This window comes from Myotis myotis, unplaced genomic scaffold, assembly GCF_014108235.1.
Source record: "Myotis myotis isolate mMyoMyo1 unplaced genomic scaffold, mMyoMyo1.p scaffold_m19_p_15, whole genome shotgun sequence".
NCBI lineage: Eukaryota > Metazoa > Chordata > Mammalia > Chiroptera > Vespertilionidae > Myotis > Myotis myotis.
This window is the reverse complement of record NW_023416319.1, coordinates 29,468,857-29,494,386: the sequence shown is the minus strand read 5'-3', so window position 1 is coordinate 29,494,386 and position 25,530 is coordinate 29,468,857. Positions and strand designations below refer to the sequence as shown.

The following is a 25,530-nucleotide window of genomic DNA, read 5'->3' as shown; positions in this document are numbered from 1 at the left end:
AACAAAAGTACCATGAAACAATAGATGTAAAATTACCAAGAAATGTGCAAAAAATAGATAACAGACTATCAAAGATATTTAACATAAGAGCAAAGAGCACAGCAATTAACCGCCCTAAACACTCTTACTCCCAAAGAGAATAAAAAAGGTCAAGCAAATAGCTTTAGAAATTATTCTGTGTGAAATATTCCTGTGGGGGGAAAATCGTAAAGATGTATTTGCATTCTCTTTCACAACATGCTCATTCCCGGAAATGGGGGATTGTGGTAATATATATTCTTCCATCTCACCTTTAATGTTGTCAACTAGAGTAAGACCACTATGTATTACTGTGTGTTAGGGGAGCACACACAGTCTTTTACAACCTCTTCTCCAAACATAATATTAAAGTGGTTATGGAATTTTATTTATACATTTCTAAAACCAAACACATGGAAGCAATGTTCTTCCATTGGCCCCAAAATTGATTTTTTTGAACTGATGACAATGATATGCTATCAGTCATTCTTAATTAGAGTATAGATTATAATATATGCACGCATATGTAATATGATGGAAAAATCATCTTTCATTAGGAAAACATTTTTATTGCTTCCATGTGCAATTATGGATTCATGTCTGAGACCTCTTAGGTAATCCAGGCGGTAAACTACTGCTATAGAGTTGAAAAGCTATGATGATGGCTAGAGCAGAAGGGCAATTACAGCTATGTTAAGATAAGCCTATACTCATAGAATTATGCCAGCACAGTGCCTGTGCAAGTTACCCAAGGTCCAGATTTGGGACCCATGTCGATGCTAGTTTTTGTAGATCCTGTTTAGTAGGGTCACCTGGAGGAGTGATGAGAACGCAAAAAGCAAAAGCTGGGTATGGACTCCTGAATTTCTACTGACATGACGAGTAGGATTCATTGAAATGCACTGTCAAAATCAAGTCACAGCAGGAGAGCATGCAGGAGAACATTGGAAAATATTTGTCTTATTGACACTGTTTTAATCATAGGTCTGACCCAAAAATGTTCAGCCATTTCACAATAGTAATATTTAAGTTGAAACTTTCCTTCTTACTGTACTAATCTTTCTTCCTCAATCACCAATGCCAGATGATGGCAGCCTCAGTGTTGAAAAGAAAACAGCTGCCAGGCTGGGCTGGTGTGGCTCAGTAGTTGAACGTCAACCAGTGAACCAAGAGGTCACTAAGCAATTCATGGTCAGGGCACATGGCCAGACTGTGGGCTCAATCCCCAGTAGGGGGAGTTCAAGAGGCAGCCAATCAATGATTCTTTCCAGACCAACTCAATCTCTACTGGGTTTAGAATAGAATGCAATTTTTTATGTAGAATAATATGCATCTTTATAGATCAATTTGATATATGGATTGCTACAATTGAAGTGCAATTTGTCTTTTATGCTAAAGTTATAATTACCTTTAAAAGTGAAAGAAAACATTCATAGCTTTCTATAAATAATGTCCTTGTATTTTGACTCTGTAAGTGGCCTTTCAATCAGGAATAAAAGGATAATTAAGATAAACCTTAAACTGGTGATAAAGCAAATCAGATGCTATTGATTTCATTTTATGGTTTTGCTTTAGGGTTCAGCTTGTAATACATCTCATTTTCTTGACTTTTCTAATTCCAAACAAAAGGTCTGTGACAAATAATGTTGATGAGTCTTCAATCGTGATTGACTGACTTACAAAAGTATTCCTCATAGAATTTGGGTAACAACATTGGAGTATGTCACATGTCATTTTTTCAGTTCTAAAATCCCACGTATTTTCAAAACCTTGTATTTCTGCTATAAATACAGCAATGGGCAAATGTAGATTTACAATTAAGATGCAAATAAATAATATACTAATTAATAAATAAGAATACACTCTATTTTGCATACTCACAACTATAAACCTACTTTTGCCCACACCTGTACAAGGCCACCATTTTAAAAACTATTCACGCTGGAACCGGTTTGGCTCAGTGGATAGAGCGTCAGCCTGCGGACTGAAAGGTCCCAGGTTCGATTCCGGTCAAGAGCATGTACCTGGGTTGCAGGCACATCCCCAGTAGGAGATGTGCAGGAGGCAGCTGATGGATGTTTCTCTCTCATCGATGTTTCTAACTCTCTATCTCTCTCCCTTCCTCTCTGTAAAAAATCAATAAAATATATTCAAAAAAAAAAACTATTCACACTTTATTAACCTAAAAATAAGAGACTATTTTAAGAAAACAAATAACATAATTTCCGTTATGACTTTTTTTTTTTTGTCTCAAGTAGCCTAGGCATATTATTTAAAGACACAGTTTGAAACAATTACATTTTTAATAAATATTTATCTGTCTAAGAAGATAATTCAGTTGTGAAAAATAGCTTTACTGGAAAAGTAATATTAAAATGGCTATGGAATTTTACTTATACATTTCTAAAACCAAACACATGGAGGCAACTTTCTTCCATTGGCCCCAAATTTGGTGTTTTTGAACTGATGACAATGATGTGCTATCAGCCATTCTTAATTAGAGTATAGGTTATAATATACTAGAGGCCTGGTGCACGAAAATCATGCACTGGATGGGGGGAGTCCCTCAGCCCGGCCTGTGCCCTCTCACAGTCCAGGAGCCCTCGGGGATGTCTGACTGACAGTTTAGTGCTGCCGCAGAGGCGAGAGTGGCTGCCCTACAGCTGTGCTCACCAGCCATGAGCCTGGCTTCTGGCTGAGTGGTGCTCCCCTTGTGGGAGCACACTGACCACCAGGGGCCAGCTCTTGCATTGCGTGTCTGTCCCTTGGTGGTCAGTGCGCATCATAGCAACCTGTCGTTCAGCCATTTGGTCAATTTGCATATTACTCTTTTATTTTATAGGGTATTTCTGCATATGTAATATGATGAAAAACTCATGTTTCATGAGGAAAACATGTTTATTGCTTCCATGTGCAATTAAAATATTTCAAAGTCAAGCAATTCATGAAATGGATCTCCTTAACTTATACCTAAATCTAAACCCTGGGTCCTAAATCAAAGAAATAGAATTTTTTTCATTCTTAGAAACTTCTGTTTAACTAACAGGGTTAGCAGTTTAATTTTTCTTAGGTATTTCAGTCTGAATTTCCAGAAATGAAAAGCTAAAGTCACTACCTTGATAACATAAGCATATAATTCATTTTAGCTGTTAAAAATGTGGAGGAAAATTATCAGAATTTTTTCTAAATACATTACTTCTTCAAATTGTTTATGAGTGTACCATTGGCCCTCTGCAGTCTGTTGTCATATAATCAAGTATATAAAGTAAGGAAGCTCTAGTCTTTTTAATATTGTGATAAAGATTTAGTTTTTAGATTGGTTTTATTTCTTTTTACCTCATATAACAAATGAAAAGTGAACATTCTTTTCTCTTAGTGACATATGCTATTTTGACTAGCCTTAACAAGCAACTGAGCTTTCCTGGTTGATTATGATAAAGGAAAAAAATCCCATTAACTAGACAGAAAATACATTTCAACATTGTATTTAAATAACAGAAAGAAGTATAGGGAAAACTACCACACAGAAGTAATGATGGGAAGAACCTTCAGAAAGTTTTCATTTTCTTAACTTTAGTGGCGTTTTTGATCCTGCTTGGTATTTTCTCAGTTTCTATGTTGATTGAGTTATTTTTCCATTAATCATAAGGAATAGCTACACCTTGCTGTTTTTGCTTGAGAATATTTCTTCTAAAATGCCCTTCATTGTTTTCCAGATAACAAGGCTCCTATTTTACAAGGCTCAGTGTAAAAGTCACCTCATTTTTGAAACTTTCCTAAATCACCCATTATCCCTGTAATAGGGGAACATATACCCCTGGCTTGCGAGTTCTCAAAGGCAAGGATCCAGTATCATCCAACTTTGTCCTGCCTGAATTCCATCTCAGGAACACAAGCACTATGTGGGTGATTGCAGAGAAGATAAACTTAGAAATGAGAGACTAGTATAGATACGTGACAGTCTGGATGGAGTGGAGACAATCTATTTCAGGGGAAAATAGTGGACACTCTTTTGCTTGTACAGTAGAGAATTAGCCTAATAAATTATGTTTGATGCTGAGGGCAATAATAGTTTGGCATCCAAAAATATGCCTTTTGGGATATTATTTTAAAAAGGGGGAACTCCTACCATTTGCAACAGCATGGATGGAGCTGGAGAGTATTATGCTAAGTGAAATAAGCCAGTCAGAGAAAGATAAATATCACATGATCTCACTCATTTGTGGATTATAACGAACAATATAAACCGATGAACAAAAACAGATCCAGAGATAGAGAAGCATCGATCAGATCAGATGCTCAAACCTCAGAGGGAAGATAGGGGAGGGTGGGGGTAAGGGGGAAAGATCAACCAAAGGATTTGTATGCATGCATATAAGCATAACCAAGGACGCAGACAACAGGGGGTGAGGGTGAGGGCAGGATTGCCGGGGGGGGGGGGGGGGGGGGGGGGGCAATGGGGAGACAAGGACACATTTGTAATACTTTAATAAAGGGGAGTAAGCTCGTCATTTTAAAGACGGGAACAATTCTGGAAAAATTGTTGACCTTCTCCCCCTAACTACATAAATAAATGTAAATAAAGTACCTGCTCCAGAAAGGGTGCTATTAGCATAGCTACCCAGAGTCTAAGATGAACTAGGTGTGATAGGGCGGGACCAAGCTAGGTCCATTTGATCAGTCCTCTCAGTGTCCCATTGCTAAAGATGGCCCAGCAAACATTTGTTTCCTTTTCCAGCTCCCTATGAATTGTCTTCTTCCCTTTGAAGCCCCAATCCACAAAACCCCCTTTTCCTGAGCTCAGGATGGCATGTAAGCCTTAATTGCCCAATCTGTTCTCAGATCTCATTTTCTTATGGAACCCCTAAATGTACATACACAAGAAATTAGGTAGTTTTTCTCCTGTGAACTGTCTCAGGTTAATTTAATTATTAGTCCAAACAGAAGAATTTATAAGGTAGAAGGAAAATTAATTTTCCCACTGCACAATGCCATGCTCTGATCAGTTATCTATTAGAAATGCTATCATGTTATCTATTGCTCTACTGAACTTTACATTCTTGACATTTATTATTTACATTAAAAATCATATTGCTCCTCCCCTTAGATCTTCTGATTGACTTTGGCCAACATTTATGTAATTCTGAATTGGACTAATTAATAGAGGTATAATTTTATAATTCTTCTCAGTGATTGTGAATTGCATTGTATTTATAAAACATTTTATGAGACAAATATATGAAGTGCCAGACATACAGCCAAATAACAGAACCTACTGTGTTCTAAAATAAAATATACATAAACAGCAGAGGATACTGGGAATGTGCTATTTTGATCCTCAAATCAGTTATCATTTTATTATCTTTGATTACATTACATGGATTAGTAAAGGCTTTGTGGGTTTTCTCCTAACTGTTATTACTCTTAATGCTAGTGTTCTTAATTATAATAATGTAGAGTCAAGATAATTTATATAACAGACATAAATATGGGAAGATGTAGGATACAAAAGAAAAGTGGATAGGACTTGATTACTGACCTTGAAGAGAAAGGAATAAAACAATGAATTTATACTTTGGATCCTGGGTAACATAAATTAAATCTAGAATGTAGTTAGAAATAAGGAACTGAACATTTAAAGATAATCAAGGTTTGGGCACATAGATTTAGGAAGCAATCATATGGAATGATGACTCAGACCAAGGTATTATTATGCAAAGGCTCACTAGCATCACATGGTATAAATGTAAAGTGAGATTTACTGGCAATTAGGAAAATCAGGCAGAAAGACATCAAATAAAAAAGTAAAACAAAGCATCTCTACCTGCCATAACCCACAGAGAGCAGAACCTAAATTGTACATATCTGAACACAACATAAAAGGAGCTAAAAGCAACAGACTTAAAATAGTACTACTCTCTACGTTTAAAGGGACTTTTGAAATGAGGTAAGATTCATTGGCCTTGTAACAATGGGAACTTCCTGGTCAAGGAAACATGTCCAAAAGCAGAGGAGCTGATGAAGCTAAGCAGCTGGTATCAGGGAGACGCAGTGTAGATGCATTGAGCTAACCCAGATCCAATGACCTACTTACTTGTTTACCTGTCAAAAAAAGGAAAATTAATGGGCCTCCCAGGCCATCTGGCCCCGTCACCCTGAGAGACTTACAAGAAAAAAGAGCAAAGGACTGAATTTGAAGAAGCCCTTCATTTAATGAGTGAGAGAAAGAAACAGCCACCGAAATGGCCATGGAAAAAGAAGCAAACTGTGTAATGTAGGCCCGTTAGCCAAAAAGGAGAGAAGTTTCAAGAGAGAGAGAGGATAGTGAAAACATCAAATGTTACTGATGTTCAAGAAAACATACAACTAAAGAAAGTATGTTCAATGACACTTAGTTGGGCCATACAGTAACTACAGTTAATGTCAAATAAAGAGAGAAGACTTGTACTGTCTGTGGAAGAAACAGGGAAATTATAGTATGTAAAGGATTTCTTGGTTTTACCTGCACCATAGACAATTTATTATTTGGTGTGTTCTTAAATATTACTTGATTTTTAAATTTTTATATTTAAAACATAAATTCAGTTTAATTTATATATGAAATGAGCATAAACACACAAACAGAATTTTATGTTTCAGAAATAAGAAACATAAATTTAGTTTGCCATTCTTTTTAATCATTATTCAAAACACAAGTCTAGTAGTCAATTCTTCTTACAAAGTTAATTCATTTTTTGTCCCCAGGAACTTTTATAAGTTCAGTTAATCAATCTTGTTCCTGTTTTTCTCCCTCTTGATGTCTTGTACCTAATTAATCCCCTACGTAATATCTTGAAAATAATTGCAGACAAACAACTTAAAGAAAAATTATTTTAAATATTGCCACTTTCAATTTTCAAAGTCTATTTTCATTTATTTATTTACCGCATATGATTTCTATCAAGATTTCTTGATAGTGATTGCTGTGTTTATGCTTTATTAAAATGGATAAGGCAGTTGGATACTCTAGCCAGTCCAGCAGTTCAATTTAATTAATAAAAGATTTCTATTATATGATATTCCATAAATGCTAAGATATTGTGAGATTCAAGGACAAGAGGTAAAGCAAATTTTGTAAAACATATATACTAAGAAAAACGTTATAACTCAGATTATTTACCAATGACACAGCTCAAATTTAAAATTACTTTAATAGAATAGCAGATACCTAAAAATTTAACATAATAAATTAAGATCCTGACTTAGGTTATAGACCAGGGGTGGGCAAACTTTTTGACTCGAGGGCCACAATGGGTTCTTAAACTGGACCGGAGGGCCAGAGCAAAAGCATGGATGGAGTGTTTGGGTGAACTAATATAAATTCAAAGTAAACATCATTACATAAAAGGGTACGGTCTTTTTTTTTTTCAATAGTTTTATTCATTTCAAACGGGCCGGATCTGGCCCGCGGGCATTAGTTTGCCCATGGCTGTTATAGACAGATCTTGGTCCCCTATACGTATTTGATCTTTACTAACCTCTCTAAGCTCTAGAATTTTCAACATTATATCAGGGTATATACAACATCTAATTAAAAAGCTGTAATAATTATTTTTATTTTTATTAGTTGTGATATATTTGAGTGATACTTAAAGCAATTACATACTAAAAATGCTTCATCTATTCCTCTAAATTATTATATATAGGACTAGTGGCCTGGTGCATGAAATTCGTGCACAGGGGAGGGGGTGTTCCTCAGCCTGGCCTACACTCTCTCCAATCTGGGACCCCTCGAAGGATGTCCTACTGCCGGTTTACAGGGATTAGGCCTAAACCAGCAGTCAGACATCCCTCTTGCAATTTGCTGGCTCCTAACCGCTCACCTGCCTGCCTGCCTGCCTGATTGCCCCTAATCACTCTGCCTGCTGGCCTGCTCACCCCCAACTGTCCCCCTGCTAGCCTGCTCACTCCAAAATGCCCCCACACCCGCCGCTCTCCTGATCACCTCCAACTGACCCCCACTGATGGCCTGCTTGCCCCCAACTGGCCTCCATGCTGGTCTGCTTACCCCCAACAGCCCTGCCCCCCACCAGCCTAGTCACCCACAACTTCCCTCCCCTGTTGGCCTCTAACCGCCTCTACCTTGGCCCCGCCACCATGGCTTTGTCCAGAAGAATGTCCGGAAGGTCTCCTGGAAGGTCTCCTAGTCTAATTAGCATATTACCCTTTTATTAGTATAGATCAGCCATGGGCAAACTACGGCCCGCGGGCTGAATCTGGCCCGTTTGAAATGAATAAAACTAAAAAAAAAAAGACCGTGCCCTTTTATGTAATGATGTTTACTTTGAATTTATATTAGTTCACCCAAACACTCCATCCATGCTTTTGTTCTGGCCCTCCGGTCCAGTTTAAGAACCCATTGTGGCCCTGGAGTCAAAAAGTTTGCCCACCCCTGGTATAGATAGAGGCCTGGTGCATGGGTGGGGACCAGCTGGTTTTCTCTAAAGGGTGTCCTGAATCAGGGTGGTGGTTCCCTTGGGGCATGGCACGGCCTGGGCGAGGGGCCTGTGGTGGTTTGCAGGCCAGCCACAACCCAATGGGGTGAGGATCCCCACTGGAGGAGTCTTGGCCAGCCTGGGTGAGGGGCTGAGGGCTGTTTTCAAGCTGGCCACACTCCCTTCAGGGTGGGGGTCCTCACTGGGGTGCCTGGCCAGCCTAGGTGAGGGACTGATAGCTGTTTGCCGGCTGGCCACGGCCCCAGGCAACTCAGGCTCCCAGACCCTCTTTGAGCGGAGGCCACAGAGGCTGGAAGCAGGTATCTGGGATTTATTTATCTTCTATAATTAAAACTTTATAGCCTTGAGTGGAGCCCACAGCCGGCCAGGGCAGGCAGGAAGCTTGGCTTCCTCCATTGCTAGAGGCAATGCAAGCCTCCTGTTCACTCCAGCTCCATGGCCGCCACCATCTTTGTTGGGTTTATTTGCATATTCGCTCCTGATTGCCTGGTGGACGTGGCTTGTGGGTGCAACAGAGGTATGGTCAATTTGCATGTTTCTCTTTTATTAAATAAGATTCCTCATGTTTCTCTTTAAGTTCTTTGCATAATCAATGGTTGTATATTGGGACATGTTAGAAAAGCAAACCATAGGTTCCCATTGATAACAAGAACAGTGAGCAGAGGTGTTTTTCCCTCTGCTCCGCAGACCAGAAGATTTAAGCAAAAGTGTGGAAAATTTATTACAAGCAAATTCAGACTCCGCTCATGGGGAGGGGGGGCAAGAATGTGCTGCCCATTAAAGCCTTGTAGTCCATGGGGTATATATTTGCCACAAGCCTGCTCTGTGTCTACCTTTTGTCGTCACCGGATTGATTCCCTCATTGTTCTTGCCCAGCAACGGACCTGAACTTCCCCTGTTTCTGTGTGCTCTTTCTCTGTCCTATGCTGAACTTTTCCTGTTTCTATGCCTTTTTACACCTTGTTGCTGCAGGCCCTCCCTTGTTTTCCCATGCCTCCCGCTTTGAGTCCAGAAACATTTTATTATTTCTGCTTGGTTGGATTCTGTAATTAATTGTAATTGCTCAAACTGCCATGTCTGCCCCTGCCTATGTTCCACCTGCCTTTGTTTTCCACTGGACCCCTGCCCTATCTGTCTGCATTTCAAGTTAACCCTCTCACCATGACCCCTCTTCTTGGATTCAGTCAGGCTAGAATGGCTCATGGAATTTAGGAGAACACTTACATTTACCAGTTTATTATACAATAAAGATTATGATGAAGGATACAGATAAACAGACAGATGAAGAGGTACAGAGGACTAGACTTGGAGAGTCCTAGTTCAGGAGCTCTGTCCCATGGAGTTCAGGTGCAATACCCTCCTGGTAGGTGGACGTTTTCACCAACCTTGAAGTTCTTCAAACTTCTTATTGTAAGGGTTTTTATTAAGGCTTTACCACATAGGCATGATGGATTATGAACTCCATTTCTGGGTCTTTCCCCCACTTCAGAGAATGGGGTGTAGATCTGAGGATTCCAAGCTTCTATTCATGGCCTGTTCTTTCTGGTGACCAGCACTCATCCTGAAGCCCACAAAGAGCCACTTCATTAGAAAAAAGGACATCTCTATGACCCAGGAAATTCCCAGGAATTTAGGAGCTCAATACCAGATGTTCCTAACACCCAGGAGTTGATAAAGGTCTTAGAAGCTATGTATTAGAAACTGGGGTTACATACTAAATGTTAGAGCTGTTCTCCTAACACCCCTGTTTATAAGGGGTTTTAGGAGCTCTGTATCAGGAAATTATTATAGCATATGTACTTTTCTATATATATAAAACCCTAATATGCAAATAGACCGAACAGTGGAACAACCAAATAACTGGTCGCTATGACATGCCCTGACAACCAGGGGTGCGTGCGGAACATGGCGGGCATCGGCCATGGTGGGATGGTGGAGCAGGTGAGCGGGGGCACTAGACCAAAGCGGGGCGGGGCGCCAGTCGCTGTCATTGGGGCGAGCTTCTGGTGATTACTGAAAATTCTTTGCTCCCACACACCGTGGTGCCACTGGGAGCTCACCTGGATCACACCTGCTGTTGGCACCCGGCGCCAACCCCAATTGCTTGGTGCCATCAGTGGGTGTGAGCAGCAGCTGTTGGACCTGATTGCCCCTTAGGGCTTCTCCACCTCTCCCTGCCCATGAGGGGCAATTGGGGCTGGCAGCCACCGCCTGCACCCGCTGCTGGTTACAGCCCCACTTGCACCCGCTGCCAGCACAGGAGCCGCTGATCGCACCCACTGCCAGTGCCAGCCCCACTCGCACTCGCATCCGCTGCTGGTGCCTGGTACTGGTCCCGATCACTCAGCACCATAATGGTGCGAGCGGTGGCTGCCAGCCCCTGTCACCCCTGAGGGTTTCTCCACCTCTCCCTGCTCCTGAGGGGCGATCAGGGCAGCAGCCTCCACTTGCACCTGCTGCTGGCGCCAGCCCTAATTGCTCTGTGCCATCAGCGGGTGCAAGCGGGGCCAGCGCCGTCAGCATGTGGGAGCAGCAGCAACAGGAGCGGGACTGCCAGAAGACTGGACCAGAGCCACAGCAGGAGGGGCTAGGCAGGGGCGAGGAGGATGGGCCAAGACCCGCCCTTGTGTCCACCGCAGCCTCGCGGCCCACAGTTCCTTTCAAGATGCACGAATTTGTGCACTGGGTCCCTAGTTTTATATATTTATCTAAATATATACTTAGAGTACTTATGTATATAAGTAATATATGTAAATACTCTAAAAATTACTTTTACATAGTTTGCTCACTACATAAATGTTTTGAAATAACATGTATGCCAATACAATTTTTAATTTTTGTGGATAACAACTATAATGCTTTAATTTGTATGGTGATAATAAGCACATACCTGTTTATTACAACATTTAGCCACCAAAATAATCTTATTGTTTTCAACAGGTTATAGATGACAAAGCAGGCCTTTGTTCTTATCCAAAAATCACTCAAAATATACCAAATGGATTTCTCATTTTGAATCCATGATGTTTCTACTTTGCCTCAAGTTCTCATGAAGGAGGAATCAAGGATGTTTTCAACAAGGGATATAGAGTATCACTTCTTTTGAGGAGTTTAAATTTTAAAACAGATTATCTACATAGTCTTTCAACCATTTTTCTCATGCAGTTGAGAAGTAGGCTTGCTTTCCCTGGCATTATTCTGTCGTCATTCAATATTCTCATACCCTAGAGCAGTGGTCGGCAAACTGCGGCTCGGCAAACCGCGGCTCGCGAGCCACATGTGTCTCTTTGGCCCCTTGAGTGTGGCTATTCCACAAAATATCGGCTCTTCCACAAAATACTGACTTCTGCGCATGGGCCACAAAGTTTCAATCACACTGTACGTGCACACTCGTACGTGGTATTTTGTGGAAGAGCCACACTCAAGGGGCCAAAGAGCCGCATGTGGCTCGCGAGCCGCGGTTTGCCGAACACGGCCCTAGAGCATTTATAAAATTTATAAAACCTTAGAAATTCCCCAGTGAAATGATAGTTGTTCTAGTGTTTTTAGGCACAGAAGTATACCTAAACACCTAATACCTAAGTGTAAATAAAATGTAAATGAAACTTTTATGCTGGTTGACACAAACTGTCCTGGAACCCCCCATAAATCACAAACTTTAGAGAGGCATATAGGTTACATTGGATTTTTTAAATTACCCAAATTGAATAGAGGCCATAAAGTAAAATAATTAGGAGTATATGCTGCTAGATGTTTGGGTCTGAATCTTCTTAGTTGTATAATCTTAGACACATTGTTTAATCTCTCTAAGCTCCATTATGTGCATGAATAAAATGTGGGTAATCAATAACATGGTATATTTTATGAGGATAATTGAAATAAGGCACAGAAAGCAATTAGCTCAGGAACTTTTCAGTTATTAATTAATTAGTAGTATCATTGTATTAATCTTCCCAGTCTGCCATAACAAATATCATAGACTAGGTGGTTTAAACAGCAAAAATTTATTTTTTCACAGTTCTGGAGGTTAAAAGTCCAATATCTAGGTAATATCAGGATTCATATTTGGTGATTCCTCTCCTTTTGGATGGAAGATGGCTGCCTTCTCACTGTGTCCTCACCCGGGGGAATGGGGAGAGATTGAGAGAGAGGCTGAGAGAAACAGAGAGTGGGAGGGAGACAAAGAGTACTAGCTATCTGGTTTATCTCCTTTTAAGGACACTAATCCTTTTGGATCAGGGCCCCACCCTTATGAACTCATTTAACCTTAATTAAATGTTATAGTTTCAAAAAAGAAAAACATAAGGTTTCTTTCTGACTGTGTGTGTGTGTGTGTGTGTGTGTGTGTGTGTGTGTGTGTTTACAGATATGTATGATAGTCAATATTGCCTGCCTACAGGCAATGTACCATTCCAAGGGGTAAGTTGCATTACCAAGACACAATCTTTTTGTTGTTGTTGGCTTGTTGCTGCATGAGATTTTTTTTTTTTTTTGGTTGTTGTTATTTATATATTTTACCAAATTTGTCAATCATTACTTCTATTTAAATAAAATAACTTTAGAGAAAAATATACTTCTGGTTTTAACAACATGTCAAAAACACAGTGTATTTAATGGTCTATTCAAACATTTTTTTTTTTCTCGGCTACAGTTCATTTTACAGTAAAATGATTCTTCTTAGGCTTGTAATGTCAGTGGAATAAATTTACATCAAATAGTATATAGTGCATGTCTGTTTTCCTCAAAGACTGTTGACTTTTTAAATTGAGTTCTATAAATTTGTAATCTTGCCATCTAAACAAAAGTGTGGATATTTAAAAGGCACTTTTAATATTTTTCCAACAGTATTTCATCACTATTTAAATTCTTTTATTTGTAGTAAAAATATACGTGTTTTCTGCTGCATTACTTGATATTACCTATATAATATCCTATATGAAAACAACTGTCTTTGGTAAATCAGTGTTAGGAAATATTTTTTTAACATTACATAGCATTGCTATTTTTTCTCCTTCTGATAATGATAAAAATAAAGATAATAATAATTATAATAATAATATTACTAATATTTTCTCTTATCTTGAGAGTCCGTCAGTAAGCTCTGAGTCACATTTGAAATGGTGAAGCCACCATGTATTTAATGCTTTCCATGTATTTGCTCATTTAATTTACTGTGTGATCACTAATTTATTGAGAAGAAACCTTATAGCTCAGAATGGGTAAGTAACCTGTATGAGGTCACTCAGTGTACACGGGGAATTCCTCGTCTTTGACCTAGGCCAGTGATGGCGAACCTATGACACGCATGTCAGAGGTGACACGCAAACTCATTTTTTTTGGTTGATTTTTCTTTGTTAAATGGCATTTAAATATATAAAATAAATATCAAAAAATAGTTAAGTAACTAACTATAAATCCTATAGCAAGGTCATGCTTATCTCACATGATACTTTCATTCTTAATCATTACTTTACAGAATCAGTCATTTATGTGGCATATACACTAGTGAAGAGGAAATTAACAATAGTAGAAATACCAAGAATATTCAAGGTGATTCCAAATAGTTCATAGATATGACATGGTTTCAGATTTAAATTTTCTTAATATTAACTTTTCTAAAAATCTGTTATCTTTAAGAGAGGTACTCTTGATCTGAACAACAACATATACTTGTTTGGATACTCTGATTTGTAAGTTATAAATATATGATCTCAATTTATGGGGATAAAATAGAATGATTCATTTTTAAGTAGAGACTGGGTGGCAGAATGGTGATGATTTCAGCCTAATTCAACATGTATTAAACACTAGGAGGAAATCACAGTGCTTCTAAAGAATGAATTTGTCAGTAAAGCATATAATAAAATAGTATAAAGGAAAAGCAGCATAAAAAGATGTGTGTGTGTTGGGGGGGGGGTGATTTAATGAGGAACTAACATCAACTCTTGACAACAGCAGAGTACAAATGTAAGTTTGGTATACCAAGCTTTTTGAAAGTTCTCTGCAGTAGAATCATTGGAGAATGTATAGAACATTTACCATAATTATAATTCAAATATCTATTTAACAATAGGGCAAATAAGAATATAAAACAATAAGAAAAGCATAACCCTAACATTCAAGGTTTTATAATCTTGTCTAGTGTATGCATTATAACCAGACTAAGCTCCTGTATTCCTAAGTATAACAGCAAATACATATATGACGTATATATGCTAATAATAATTAGAGATGTAGTTGAAGTTCAAAACATTCAGATGGAGGGAATGTCCAGAGGAGAGGCCAGCAATCAGTGACAAGAGTGGAGGTAAACAGAATTGAGCCTCTGGCTTTAAATAATTTAAATCGTGATAACCAATATAGAATAACATAATTTTAGCTAATTTTAATTGATTCTCACATTGAAGTCATGTGCATGCAGATGGCCTCAGGAGAGAATGTTATTACTAGTATATATTATACAATCTTTACATTTAATTCCTCCAATCTCTCTCTCTCTCTCTCTCTCTCTCTCTCTCTCTTTCTCTCTCTTATATTAACTTGGGGGTTTTCAAGGTTCTCAACCTCATCATTACTGACAGTCTGGGTCTGGGTAATTTTTTGGAGCTTGTATAGTTCATTATGGGATGTTTCTCAGCATTCCTGGCCTCTACCTACTAATTTGCAATAGCCCTTCTCCTCACCTTCCCACCCTTTGCTGTTATTACTATGAAAAATATCTCCAATTGGACAAAATCAGTCATGGTTGAGAGCCACTCCTTGAATATTATTCAGAAAGTCTTTATTGAGAAGCTAATGCAATGTAGTCAGTAGGTTTGTCAAGTGAATAGAAGAAACTGATTCATCTAGAGCAGTGGTTCTCAACCTTCCTAATGCCACGGCCCTTTAATACAGTTCCTCATGTTGTGGTGACCCCCAGTTTCATTGTTACAAATTGAACATAATCAAAGCATAGTGATTAATCACAAAAACAATATGTAATTATAAGTGTGTTTTCCGATGGTCTTAGGCGACCCCTGTGAAAGGGTCGTTCGACCCCCAAAGGGGTCGCGACCCACAGGTTGAGAACCGCTGAAGAGTAATAGGGCTTTTGTAGGAAGAGAAAACTAACAGCAAAGAATTAATTATTAAAAGCAAAGGAGAGAAAAATATCAAAACTAAAGTTGGTCTTGAAAAACATAGAATCAAGTTAAATTAATACAATTTTTTACATCACTTACTCTTTTGAAGTGGGGCACCTTGTTTAGGTTGTCTAAATAGTGTGGTGAAGGCCTGAGGTGGTGTGGGGGTAGAGAGAGTTAATGGGGAGACATCTATAAAGATGTCTTTATCAATAAAGATAAATTTAAAGTAATAATGATACAATTAAACAGAAGGGCTGTCATTAGAAGATTTCTAATCGGACTGGTACTTCCTTTCCTGAGCCATACAGCTCAGCAGTTCTATTTTCTCTTCCTTTGAACTAATACATCCCTAGAAGGTATTTTATATTCCCTCACCTCAGGTTTACTTCTGGGACTTCTTGGCTCACTGGTGTTGCCCAAAGAAAATCTTCTCTCACAAAATTAAGGAAAACGAATGTCAACAGAGGAAGGGAACTGGGGTACAGTGCCCCAAAAGGCATAGAAAGATGCATTTGTCTTTTAATCAAAATACTTGCTGAATAAATCTTTCTCGCAGCGTGTAATTTTCTTTACCCTCCGTGGTTTCCCTTCCGATGTTTGCATTGTCTCACCCAACCGGAAGGGAGACAGTCAGGACATCGGGCTCTTTTGTTGTTCCTCCCACAATTTTCTTACACATTTTATCACCATCGTTTTCCTTCCCCCTTTCATCTTTCTTTTCTGTGTGTGCTTCGTAACTGCCTAAAGTAATGGATATGACATCGCCAAAAAAGAATCTGCAAATACTCAAGGAGATAGAAAAGTTGATTCCCTTGCAGTGGTCGGCAAACTGCGGCTCACGAGCCACATGCGGCTCTTTGGCCCCTTGAGTGTGGCTCTTCCACAAAATACTGACTTCTGTGCATGAGCCACAAAGTTTCCATCGCACTGTACACGCGCGCCCGCACGTGGTATTTTGTGGAAGAGCCACACTCAGGGGGCCAAAGAGCCGCATGTGGCTCGCCAGCTGCAGTTTGCCAACCACTGCCTTAAAGGAATTTCAATTAGAGTTTCTTCCAAATTTTTGCCTCTGAAATAATTCAAGCTCAAACTTAGTGAAAGATCACGAAAAAGTTCTTAGTACTTACACACCCTTAGTGAAAGTGGTTGAGCCAAGGAAATCTATAGTGCCATGTGCACTGTATAATAATGAATAGAATATCTAAGTGAATGTGTTCTGGTGATTAAACTATAGGGGTATATTAAATTTTTTTTTTTTGGCTGGCCAACATTTATTTTATATTTTCAATTAGTAACATCCAAATTATCCCTAGCTATAGATGGTAAATTTGACAAAATTGTATATGTTTAAGATGTCCAATATGATGATTTGGTATACACACACACACACACACACACACACACACACACAATTACCACAATCAAATTAGTTAACACGTCTATCAATTCACATGGTTATTGCAGTGTGTGTGTGTGTGTGTGTGTGTGTGTGTGTGTGTAGAACATTTAAGATTTATTTTCTTAGCAGATTTCAAGTACACAATGCAGTATTATTAACTATAGTTACCATGGTATACATTAGATTCTCAGAATTTATTCATCTTATAACTGGAAGTTTGTACCTTTGACCAGCATCTCCTCCTTTCCCATACTCCCAGCATCTGAGAGCCACCATTCTACTCTGTTTCTAGGAGTTCTACTTCTTAATATTCTTCATATAAATAAGATCATACAGTACTTGTCTTTGTCTGGCTTATTTCTCTTAGCAGAATGCCCCCAGGTTCATTGGATAGCTATAGTGTAAATACATATTTATCTAGGTGTTTCTATAATTGATGACTTTAGAAATTTTTAATAACTGCTAAAATAATATTAAAATATTTTACTGCATTCTTCTGGAGTTTATAAAATGTATACATATAATATTTTATATAGCTTATAAGTATGGCTATAAATTACATCACTGATTCTTACATTAGTTTTCCCAATACATAAGGAAATAATAGCTTTTTAAAAGATTTCCAAAAGCACAAATTGTTCCTAATGGTGTAATACTTTTATGCTGGGGCCTAACCTTCTTGGATCATTTTCTAAAGTGCCAGGAGAAAAGTAGGCAAGCTACAGAACATAAATCTCTTCCTTTACAGTGAGTTGAAAATAACCTTTACCTGTTCAGTACTGCAAGTAGGGATCGTAGCTAATGTGGTCATTTATTAACAACATGAAAACAGCTACCGGAAAGGTGATATCGTTTAAGATTACTTTCCTTTAAAAATATTAAATTTAGAGCTGTTAGCTCCTCTGATTCTAGAGATGAACTCTGATTGTTGGTGGCTCACCAGGGTGTAATTCCGAGCCCTGGCACTGGAGGATAGAGAAGCATAATCTGCCATTAGCCCTGTTCCCTGTTGGCCTAGCACATTTTTTTTTCCTCTTGATTCTAGCTCTCCCAGTTCAGGAATGGTGGGAAAGAGACTAGTAGGAGAGAAAGTAAATGAGTAGCAGCAGGATAGGGGTAAAACCTTGGGGCTAACTCTCTTGTCTCTCTGATCACAGGGCAAGCAATAAGCAGCCTGTTTTAAATTCTCACTAAGATAATGCAGATTACTCATTCATTTACTCAACCAACACAGATATATTGTGCATTGGTGATGCACCCCCTGTGCTAGTAGATTGGTGTTAATTAGTTATAATTAGGGATAGTACAAAGCAGCAATATTAGAGTGTCCCTGATAAATAGCTTGTAGATCAGTTGTCATATATTTGATCCTAATTGGAATGCATGAGAGAAGTTCACTTAAGTAATACATCAGAATACATATGTAATTTGAATCTATTTTTTTTTTTTTTTTGCAGAATGACTAGCCACTTATTCCTCGTTACACCTAGTTTGCAAAGGGTCATTCTTGAAATAGTGACAAGTGTTATACTTCTCATTAAAGGTGTGATGCTTGCCCAGCCAGCGTGGCTCAGTTGGTTGAGTGTTGATCTACGAACCAGGAGGTCAAGGTTCAATTCCAGTCAGGGCACATGCCCGGGTTGCCAGCTTGATCCCCAGTTGGGGGCATGCAGGCAGCAGCTGATCAATGATTCTCTCTCATCATTGATGTTTCTATCTCTCTCCCTCTCCCCTCTTCTCTAAAATCAATACAAATATATTTTTTTAGAAATAATAATAAGGTGTGATGATTGAGGGGGTAAGATTCTAATATTTGATAATGAAATGTATTAAATATTTACTACTGCTTACGTTACAAAACCTATCAGCTATGAGTTATATGGCAGTCATCTCTCCAACTGCATCTTTTGCAGTGAATGCTAGATAGCCTCTAATGCATGATAAAACTTGTTTTCCTTTTGCAGAAATAAGCACCATTGCTTACATTAAATCTAAAATAAAAATATTTATTTAATGCAAGTTAGAGTAATATCATTGACAGTTTTATACTTAAGAATAAAAAATGTATATTTTGTTTATGGCAGTTTCTATTATTTCACAAGGTGTTTATATATTTGTTCACTTTTGTGAAATTGATAATGTGTGTGAAGTCTTTGTAAACATGAACAGGTCAGTTGTTCCAATAAAATTAGCAGACTGCAATACTTTAGTGTCTATTAAATCAAATAAAATGAATTATCAGACCATACTAATTAAAAGAAATAACAATAACTTAACATTATGTCTGAAGCATCATTATGGATTTTGTGGTATCAGGCATGTCACTTAGGAATTACTTTTTGATTTAAGTTGTTTCCATTGAGTCATAAAAAAAAAATAAAGTACAATAAGTATTTACTCCAGTGCATTTTTTCTAATAAGTAACCACTAATAAAAATGTATTATTTCTTATAGGCAATACAGCTAAGGTATATATTGAGATTCAGGATGAAAATGATCATCCCCCAGTGTTTCAGAAAAAATTCTACATTGGAGGTGTGTCTGAAGATGCAAGGATGTTTGATTCTGTGCTCAGAGTTAAGGTATGAACAAATTTATTAAGATACAGAACTAAAGTAAAAGCAAAGACCTTAAATTTCGCAAATAAATTAGAACCAATTTTTCATAGAAACTAAAACCATGTATGCATTAACTGAGTACTTATTCTGGTTTAAACAAAGTCTTTAACTTGGAGATATATTAGTTTAATTAGCCAAACTAAATACAGATTAATTAGGAGGCAAATACTAAGCACAATTTTGCATTTTATTTTTACTACCAAAAAAAAATATATACAATATTTATGATGTTTTACATTGAATAAGATATTAAAATGCATGTTTTTTCTTCATAGATTTTTAATTGTCATTTTCTAATAGAAGAAATAATGTAATAAATTCTGAAATTATATTTCTGCAATAATTTTTAAATTCCACAATGCTACTTATATAAATGTAAAATAACACTGCTAATTTTAGTACTTTACTAAAAGTTTAAAACACTTGGGTATGTCAGGAAAAATTATTTAGAATTTAAAAAATACAATGTCTAAAACTAAAGTTGATAATTTTCCATTTTTCCTAATTATCAACTATGTTTAAAAAATTTTTAATGGCTGGCAGTACATGAACTCACAGTAGTTTAATTACTAAGAAATAAATTTATAAATATTACCTTGCACGGGGGAAAGTGTTTAGAAACAAAAACATTTTAGATTCTCCATTTCAGGTTTTTTATTTTTTTCTGGAAGTTCTTAGTAAACCAATTTTTAAAAATAGCCATTAACATACACACATTAAAATTAAAATTCCCTGAACAAATCCAGCTGATTGCCTGTAGTTTTACACATGAATACTTTGCCTTTATTCCCCTATTACCAGGAGGACCACAGCTGCTTCAGGGCCAGAGAGGGAGGCAGGGCCGGACTGGCAGCGGCCTCAGCTGCTGTGGGGCCCGGGGAGCAAGGCAGGGCCTGACCTGCTACTCAGGGGTGGGCGGCCCTGCGCGATTTTGAATCATGCGATGGCGTTCTAGTCCAATATAAAGGGATTAATCTGCATGTGTACAGGGTTGGGAGTGGAAACTGGTAGCAGTGTTAGCAGACACAAGTAGAAACCACCTAATGCATTACTTTCCAGGCAAGATTTGATAATGGCTTGAAACATGATAGTAGGCAGAGGAAATAGTGAGAAGGGAGTCAAATGGTAGCCAAAAATATTTGCCGATGGATTCTATGTGAGACACTAGAGAAAAGAAAAGAAAAAAGAATGACAGGCTTTTGTTCTGAATAGGTCCCCATTGCTCCCCCATGACTAGGGTGGCAGAAATCAAGAGTGCATTTTTGGATATTATATGTTGGTGAGGTTTACTCATTATGCAAGCATAGTTCTTAACTAGGCAGTTGGAGAAATCATTGGCCAGGATGAAATTACCTAGAAAATGGGTGTAGATGGAAAAATCCAAAGACTATTTCCTGGGTACTCAGCACTTAGAGATCAGGTAGAGACCCATCAAAGGATACTGAGAATTCATTAGGAAAATGCAGAACCCATTCATCATGTAAAGAACAAGTGTGTTAAGAGAGGGAGTGGTTACCTGTCACATGCTCCTGTGACTAGAATGTCCCCATGGATTTTTACATGACCACATATGATATTAATAATATATTGTAGTGGAGAAAAAAACAATAAGCCAAATGCTAAAATATTCCATTGATAAAGGGGATCATTAAAGAGGTCTGTGGCTGGCTGTAGAAGATAATTTAGTGGGATATAATCTGATGATGGCATTTGCTTCAGAGGAATTGGTAGACGTGGCAAAGGGAATGGAGTAATATTCTAGAAGAAGCAATTGAGAGACTGAAAGATACCATCTATCTACTGCTAAGCTCTGTATTATGTAAAACATGTGAGCCACTGTTTGAGAAGCTGTAGAAAGCAGTGCCTTCTATGGGAGAGAGATGCTGGGTGAGAGGAATCAGAAAGCAACAGTAGTGCTTAGGGGATGTTGATGATGATGGTCTATGAATTCCAGAGGATCCTAGAGAAGGGAAGTTTGGCGGTAGAGGTAAGGTGAGGTGGGAAACTGAGTCATATAAGGATGTGTAAAGGGCTACATAAGAAGAAATATTTGGGTGATGAGCGATGTCTTTGAGTGGACACATGGATTTCTGAATGAAGAGTTATGAGGAAACAGTATGGGATAGAATGTTTCTCTAGTATTAGTGAACCTCTGCAGACCTTCTTCCCTTCAATTGATCTGTGGGTTTTTCAGGCTGGAAAAGGGGTGTTTCCCAGGAAAGCAATTTCATGCAAAAAAATATTCTATTTAAGTTGGAAGAGAGATAAAATTTTAGCAATGTATTGATGCAAGTATATGCTATAATAATTCAATTAGGAAACCACAAATCGCCATGTGAATTCTAAGGAAGGAGACATTTCAATTGGTAAAAAAAAAAAAAAAAAAAAAAAAAAAAAAGAAAAAAAAATGAAAGGTTTCCTAGAGGGAAAAGAATTTGCAAGGCCCAGGAGGGTAGTTAGATTTTCACAGTGAATGTTAAATGAGGAGGATAGTCTAAGCAGAGGAAAACACAGGAGCCAAACAGGCAAGAAACAATGTGCAGTGTGTTTGTGGAACAGTGATAAGAGGCAGGTACCTTAGGAGGTGATGAGAGTAATCAATCTTTGAATGGTGAACATTTTTAAGTTCTGTCTTTAGCCTTGAAGCCTGTGTTCTTCCCCTTTCCAAATTGAATCAGAGTGAAAGTGAGTTAAGCAGACCTCAGTTCATACTTAGAGCGGCAAAAATCTTATTGGAAACAGCACTGAATCAGGGCCAGCCAAGCTCTGGTGTTTGATGGAAAGATGATTTAAAAAATAGGGAAGCAGCCCAGGATTATAAAAGAGGTTTTTGTACCACTTACTATATCATATTGGGGTAAGGTAATATTTCATCTACCATACATGCAAGTTAATTTTTTCTTTTTTTTAGCTTAGCTTGAAATGCATAATGGTAAATTTTAAATTTGTATTATATGTAGGAAGGGGAAGAGGAGACATATTATAGAATTGACTAAAAGATGAGACTGACATATCAATGAATAAAACTATTTTTATTAGCTTAAAATATGGATAGTGATTAAGGGCATTATTAAGAATATGTTTGGGGAAAAGGCAGTGCAAGGAGAGCATTATTAAAATGAATTATTCATTAAGTGAGAGTAAAAGATAGTTATTTATGTATGCTCTGAGGTGGCACATCTAATATGCTTAGAGACTTGAAAGTGTGAGAAATAGCTCACCTGCCCGAATTTCCAATGACGGACTGGGAAACAGAAGCACGGTGAAAATGAGACTTTTGATAACACCCTCAAGAGTGGGCACCCATTGTACAGGAACACACGTGGGGCAGGGAACATAGCCTATTTATTGAGTCCCTCCTCTGGCTCCTCCTTGGCTGAGTACTATTTGATCACCTATTTCCTAATAGGTTGCCTAGATTGTGCTGTCTCCCATTGGGTTACTTAAAAAAAAAAAGGGCTTGGGCCTTTTCTAGTTGCCTCCACCTCCCTTTGTCTCTAGGGGAATCATCTTTGGACATGAGCTATCAGCCACGTGTATACAGCTCCCACCCTCTCCCCACCCCCACATCCTGTTTGCTCTGAGGAAATTCAGTAACCACCTGGCCACATGCTCTTTGTTTTCTATGAAGATGAATCACAGAGGCATGCTTCCTACAAAAGTTCATTTGGAAAATATTGTATTCCCAGTGTGTGCTGAAAATACAGAGGCAGACAAAACAGGCTGTGACTGTGCCCTTATGGAGTTAACATTCTAGTAAACTAGACTGAAAAGAGTAAATAAGTAAGGCTTTTATTTATGAAGATCTGTAGACATCTGGTTTCAGGCTCAAAAATTTGAATGTTCATGTCATGATAGAGTAAGTCTTGATGTCTAAAGGACATAGAACAACTTGGAAATATCCTCTATATTTACTATTGTTTTATGTTGATATCTCACAACTGGACCCACCAATTTTCATTGTGGGAAGGAGAAAAATCTCAAATGTACAATTTATCTGTCTATTAACAGATGAAAGGATGAACAAAACAATGGAATATTATTTAGTCTTTAAAAAAATTTTACATGCTACAACATGGATAAAACTTGAAGGCATTATGCTAAGTGAAATAAGTCAGACACAGACATACAAATACTATATGATGCCACTTGTATGAGGTTCCTAAACTAGTCAAATTCATAGAGACAGAAAATAGAATCATGGTTGCCAGGGACTATGGGATGGGAGAATTGAGGAGTTACTGTTTAATGGGTATGAAATTTCAATTTGGGAAGATGAAAAGATTTAAACATGAGTGATGATGATGATTATAGCACAATGTGAATGTGCTTAATGTAATTGTATTGTGCACTTCAAAATGGTCAAAATGGTAAATATTATGTAATGTATATTTTAGCACCTTAAAAGAAAACTACCAAAGGTGTGGGGTGGGCATCACTAATATTGATTGAACATGAAAACTATTCTTTTCAAAGCTATTATTCTTCAATAGTATTTATTCTTCTTACGTTGGTTTGAATGTGAATCTCACATTCAGATTCAGAAGGATTTGTGTTACTCTATTTATATTTCCTGATTGTGTAACTGTGGTCTTTAACACTTATTCCCCAACACATCATGAGTGATATCAGTATCAGTTGCAACAGTTTGGCAGTGATGCTCACTGTGGGCCATACCGCTCCTTCTCAGCCTACAAAGTGTACATGTCAGAATCCCCAGAAAATTCTGATCTACCCTTCTTTGGGGGCAGGCCACTAGTTGAATATCACTATGCTGATGAAAAAAATGGCAGATGAATTTTATTTTATCAGAAAAATAAATACACTATTATGACAAAGATGCTATAAATGATTAAAAGACAAGCAATAAGCACAAAGGAAATATTTACAACATATATTTTATTTATATTTTTACAACATATATTTTTTAAAGTCCAATAAATGGTATCCAGAGTAGAGAAAGAACTTTTTAAAAAGCAACCACTTGTCCAATAAAAACTAAGTTGAAAAGTAATGTATGTTTGTCACATTACTCATAATTTTCTGTGTGAGATAAGAAAAGTAAGCTAATCCTTTGAACATTAACTTTTTTGTTCCTTGTGGGCCTTTGAAAACTATTAATGAATATACCTTACTAGTGATAATAGCTGCCATTTATTTGTCAATATTATTTCTCTGAGAACTATGAAAAACCCTTACTTATTTTAGCTTACAGAATTTGTTTAAATAAACAAGTAAGCAAACAAGTAAATAAAACACCTATTTACAATTGTTCCTTATTGTATTCTTGTAAAAATGAAGATTTGTAAGGTTGAGTAACTTTCCAAGTATCACTCAGCCAGCAAAGACAGAACTCAAAGTTAGGTTTATCTTTATTCAAGGCCTATGCTTGTAATCTCTAGATTATGTTGCTTCCCAGGGAGAGTGAGGAGGAGAATCTTGGCAGAAGTAGAATGTTGGCAAAAAATAACAGAACTTATTAAATTTGTATGAAAAAATTAGGACATAATTAACAAGGCAACGAACTGATTTTTAAAATGAAATGTGCTCCGTGAATTATGATCTCCTCTATTAAGATAGCAAGTCAGATCTGGTTTTAGAAACACCTTTCAATTTATTATCCAACTTTTCCAGTTTATTGCATGTCAATATTTATTACTAAAACTAATAGCCGAATTTAATGAAAATATAGGGAGATGTAAAATAAGAACAAGATTAATTTTGAAAACTTCTGAATTATGAAGATAAGTTTCCAGAAATTAATGCAATAAAGATTAATCTCTTCTTCTACAAATTGTAAAAATGAAAAACTTGGTGTCAGAAAAGTTGAACTAAAATATTGACTGATGTCTACAAAAAGTCAAAAAAACTATGAA

General features: G+C 37.5%; 1 protein-coding gene across 17 annotated transcripts in view; it reads left to right on the top strand.

Moving 5' to 3' along the window:
- PCDH15 (protocadherin related 15) overlaps positions 1 to 25,530 on the top strand; it is a 544,558-nt gene that overhangs the window by 438,655 nt on the left and 80,373 nt on the right. For all 17 annotated transcript variants that reach the window (XM_036336780.1, XM_036336778.1, XM_036336777.1 and 14 more), the window contains one exon: positions 19,491 to 19,618. In XM_036336780.1, coding sequence (XP_036192673.1) covers positions 19,491 to 19,618 — 128 coding nt within the window. The remainder of the gene's footprint in view (positions 1 to 19,490; positions 19,619 to 25,530) is intronic.